This window comes from Buceros rhinoceros, unplaced genomic scaffold, assembly GCF_000710305.1.
Source record: "Buceros rhinoceros silvestris isolate BGI_N320 unplaced genomic scaffold, ASM71030v1 scaffold5515, whole genome shotgun sequence".
In the NCBI taxonomy this organism is placed as follows: Eukaryota; Metazoa; Chordata; class Aves; order Bucerotiformes; family Bucerotidae; genus Buceros; species Buceros rhinoceros.
The window spans coordinates 12,522-16,807 of NW_010411031.1; the positions used below are offsets into that span (position 1 = coordinate 12,522).

Below are 4,286 nucleotides of genomic sequence, written 5' to 3' on the forward strand. Positions count from 1 at the left end.
CACCATTTGTTCTAATGACTGTGATAGCAGTCAATCAAAGAAGTCATGTAGGCACTGTACGTGCATGCCGCAGCTCCAGAAAATAGAAGTTTAATCTGAAGAAATTAATCTCTCTTGTGATACTTCAAGAATTATCTATTAATTGCTTCAAAACTGATAAAAGCCATCCGAAGTAGCCCTAGGAAATCCTCTGAGTTCAGTCAAATCTCTGATTTAGTCAGCTTCAGCTATCACTGCCATCACTCACGCATCTATAAATACATCTGCTTTCACAGCATACACATTCTGAAATTTGCCCGTTGCATCCTCAGAAGTGCAGGGCTCTTGTCTTCTATTAGACAAGCCCAGCTTGACCAACGCCAACATGAACCTAGCCTAACACGCCAAGCCCATCCCTTGTTGTTAGCTTTGATAGTTGCTGCTATCATTTGATAGTTCGCTTGTAGCCAGTCCAAGTTGGCAGTGTCAGCCCAAGCTGATTGGAGCTGCAGACATTTTTGCTGACTGGAGTCATGCTATCTTTGCCAGTTTGCTGGAATAGACACAGACACTGATTGGGTCATGCTGAAAACATTCCTGTCCTATGAAGCAAGTCTGTTTGTATTTTAGGTTTGCCAGGACTAATGAATTAAAAATCTTGGGCTCGCCGCAGTTTGCTCCTTAATAATGCCTGTGACAGAAGGATTTTTTCCTCCCTGAAGAGTGACAGCATCATAATCCCTCGTCACTGGCAAGGAGAGGAAGGAAAAGCAGGATTGCGGAGAAAAGCGGAAAAGGGTGATCTTTTGCAACCCCAAAGCCTATAGGAAGTGCAGGTAGCAGCATGTTGCCCTGACAGCTGTCTCAGCTTCTCAGCCCGTGTCAGTTTGTTGCTATGCAGCAGGTGCAGCCTTTTCTTTTATTGAAGCTTTACTCCATAAAGGCAACGACAAGCCAAGGCAGTGGCTGGCCCTGGATTATACAAGTGCAGACACTCCGCTAAGTGAGGTAAGGCAACAGGTGTGAAAACTGAACTAAATTGATAGAGCTATAACAGCACTTAATCTGAGTTCTGCTGCAGGTTTTTTATGGAGAAACAGCAGTCAGTTCTATAGGCAATTGTCGTGAAGAAGGGAACTGCTCATTAAATCTCGTTAAATTCCAGCTTGCCCACTCACCCTCATCTCTGTCTACAGAGATACTGTTCTCCATGCACGGAGAAAGCAGCTGGGGAACTGGGGGCAGTCAGTCTGTGTGTTTCCTGTATCACCTCGTTTGCACACAGGCTGCTTCCATCCATCTCTTTTGACTTTTATTGCTTTTTGTGATGGAGAGCTTGAGGATTCTGCACAAAAGGAGTGAAGGGATAAACGCAATTTTTAAAAAATGGGTAGCAGGGTAATTGCTGCATATAAAGATGAGATTTCTTTTTGTGGATTGGAATAAAATGAAAACACTCTTTTGTGTAATGATAGAATTCACCCTTGCTTACTGAAGGGGTATTGATTTTTGCCCTCACATAGTAGGTGGTTAAAAGAGATAATTTAAAGACACCACAACAGATTTACTCTTAGCAATATTTTTATGGCAACTTTAAAACCTCTAGCAGAATGCATTATTTTAATTTCTTAGGCTATGATATGAAATGTTAAGTATGCTCTTATGCGGAAGACCACTTGAGATAGTAATCAGATGTCAGTGGAATGTGTGCCACCAACACAGAATGATGAACAGCCTTGTTTCAAGGATGTGCTTATCACTTAAAATCTTTTTGTTTGTTTGTTTGGTGTTTGGTTTTTTGTTTGTTTTGTTGTTGTTGATGATGTTGCTTTTTGCTTTACGTTTTATTGGGAGGTATGGAAGGAAAATATGACAAAGGATTTTGGATTACTAGTTCTGTTAGTTCTTAAAAACAATGAGATGTCTCGGATGTCTTATAAAATGAAGGTCTGGGGGGGAAAAAGTGATCGATAATGTTTAGAAGGTCAAAGTTATTTAGTCCAATGCAATGCACTTCAACATAGAATGTTTCAATTGACTTTAGGGATCTTTTCCTGGGTCCAAAAACATACACTGTGGCAGTTTAATTGACTTTTCTTTGTCTCTGCCCAATAGATATCAGTTCATTTTTTGAGTGTCTTGTTTATTAGTAATGGCGAATAAAGAATGATCCCTGATAGCCTTCACGTGTTAGTCGAAAGAGACACTCTCAGCTCCAAATATGATTTATTCAAAGTAATGATTTTAAAACATTTGTTGTTATTTTAGGAAAAGACTATGCACTTCAAATAACAATTTCTAGTGTAGCATTGCCACAGAATAACCATATCACTCTACTAGCTGAATATTAAGACAGATAAAGCAAATAAAAAAAGAAATGCTGAAGTTAATGGGCCAAATGCCAATTGTATACTCTTCTACTGACTGCAAGGCAGTGATGCCAGGGAGGTATTTGATTCACTTGTGCATCACCAAGGAAGATTATCATTCTGAAATACTGTTCTGTTCTATTGACTTTCTGAGACTGCCAAATAATTAAGTGTGAATTAGAATGAATTGTTAGGATTTCTGTGCAATACAATAGCTACTTTACAAAAAAACTGCAAGACTATTGACTTAGGAAACTGGCTTTTGTTTGCATTAGCTAAAAGCTGTGCTGTCTGCTGACGTGGTACAACTTTTAGTAAAGTCGTCGTGTTTTCCTGAAGAACTTGGATTTGGTTTCTAATTGACTGAGGAGTTTTTATGGTGATTTAAAAGCTCCTCTCCTAATTGTTCCCATAGTTGGTATGGATACAATGCACTCTGGATAGCATAGTCTTCAGTCTTAAAATAATTTCTTTATGGGCAGATCTTTTGTGTGCATGAAGTCCTGCTGACTTCACATTCTTTACACATGAAGGTTAATATCTGTGAATTTTAGCAGCTTTGTGTTAGGTATACAAGGAGATTAAGTTTGCAATCAGGTATTTAAGGGAGTTTAACCAAAAAATGTTCATTCAAAAAGTTAAACATACATAGTAGACCTCTAAGTACAACGGTTGAGTGATCAGAGATGCTTCAGATATGCCATTACAGATCACTAGTAGCTAATTCTTTTGTTGCTCAACAATTCTTTAGTGCCCTCCTTGAAATGAACTAGCAGTTTTCTTAATGGACAGGGTTCCATCTCAGTAAAACCACTTTTTGGAGTTGGTGGTCTCAGAAGAAAGACTGAGGACTGAATAAGGTCCCCATCCGTGAGTCAAACCCATGCAGAGAGACCACTACACGTGCACAGAGTTCCACTGAAGAATCACCACCAAGGTTTGGTAACTTTCTGACCATTAAATGCATGACTATCAGGCACAGTTTGACTGGGGGAATATGGGTGGAAGGTAGGAGGATGGGTGCCTCCTCATTGACACCATGTGGAGTGGTGTGCACGTTTCCAATCACATGGCAGGCTTGGGGTCATGTTACTCTCAACTCCCCACCCCTTCTTCCTTCTTCACCTTCAGAACCAGGCAGCATTGCCACGAGTCAAGGCTTGCTGAAGGGGCAATGGCGGGGAGCAAGCAGGTGAGGAGAGGGGAAGCTTCTTTTGCCATCATTCTTTCTAATCTGTAAATAGCAAAAGACAGGCAGTCTCTGCACTGAATTTCACTTAAATCCTTTTAAAGTGGAAGAGTGAAATGGAGCTCCCTTGACTTTGATTCTAACCATTGCTTAGCTGGAATGAGAAAGGTAGCTGTGAATGCATGAAAAGCATAGAACTCATTTGTTGAATGGTGTCACATGCTTTGTAATAAATATATTATTTGTATTATTGCAGCTGGAACAAACAAGTAAAAGTATTGACTCAAGTGCCCACATGATCACCACCGCCAGGGTACCTGCTGATAAGCCAGTACGAATTGCCTTCAGCCTGAATGACTCCCCAGGTACAGTTTAATTTATGGAGTAGCCCACAATGATATAACTGCTTTTAAATTTCACAAGATCTTACCAGTGTTTACAGTATCAGGTGAAGTCCAGTGTTACGGGTGGATTTTTTTCCTAGGTGATAGCATGTGATCAGTTTTCCTGTCTGATAACTTTTAACGTTTCCGTTAACAATTTCGCTAGACTAAAACCACTAGACTTACAGTTTAGGTCTTAGCTTTCTTTCAGTGATTTTTTGATTATACTTAGGACTGTAATTAATTATTGAATTTCCCTTCATATGCACTATGTCTGATTTTAAGGAATTTTAAGAGAAGAAAACTAAAAGGATGTTTTGTGCTGAGGATGAGGCTAGAGCAGGAAGAGACCTTCCCTTCAGCAGG

The 4,286-nt window shown here is 39.9% G+C and overlaps 1 protein-coding gene across 2 annotated transcripts in view; it reads left to right on the forward strand.

Moving 5' to 3' along the window:
• Window positions 1-618: 618 nt before the first annotated feature.
• The window catches only part of MAP3K7CL (MAP3K7 C-terminal like), a 30,987-nt gene continuing 27,319 nt past the window's right edge, over window positions 619-4,286 (forward strand). Inside the window, exons 1-3 of one of the 2 annotated variants that reach the window (XM_010135845.1) lie at window positions 619-987; window positions 3,141-3,285; window positions 3,794-3,902. In XM_010135845.1, the coding sequence (XP_010134147.1) occupies window positions 3,833-3,902 (70 nt within the window). In that variant the 5' untranslated portion in view covers window positions 619-987; window positions 3,141-3,285; window positions 3,794-3,832. Of the gene's footprint in view, window positions 988-3,140; window positions 3,286-3,522; window positions 3,541-3,793; window positions 3,903-4,286 lie in introns of those variants that run through there. The other variant, XM_010135844.1, reaches the window with a different exon arrangement.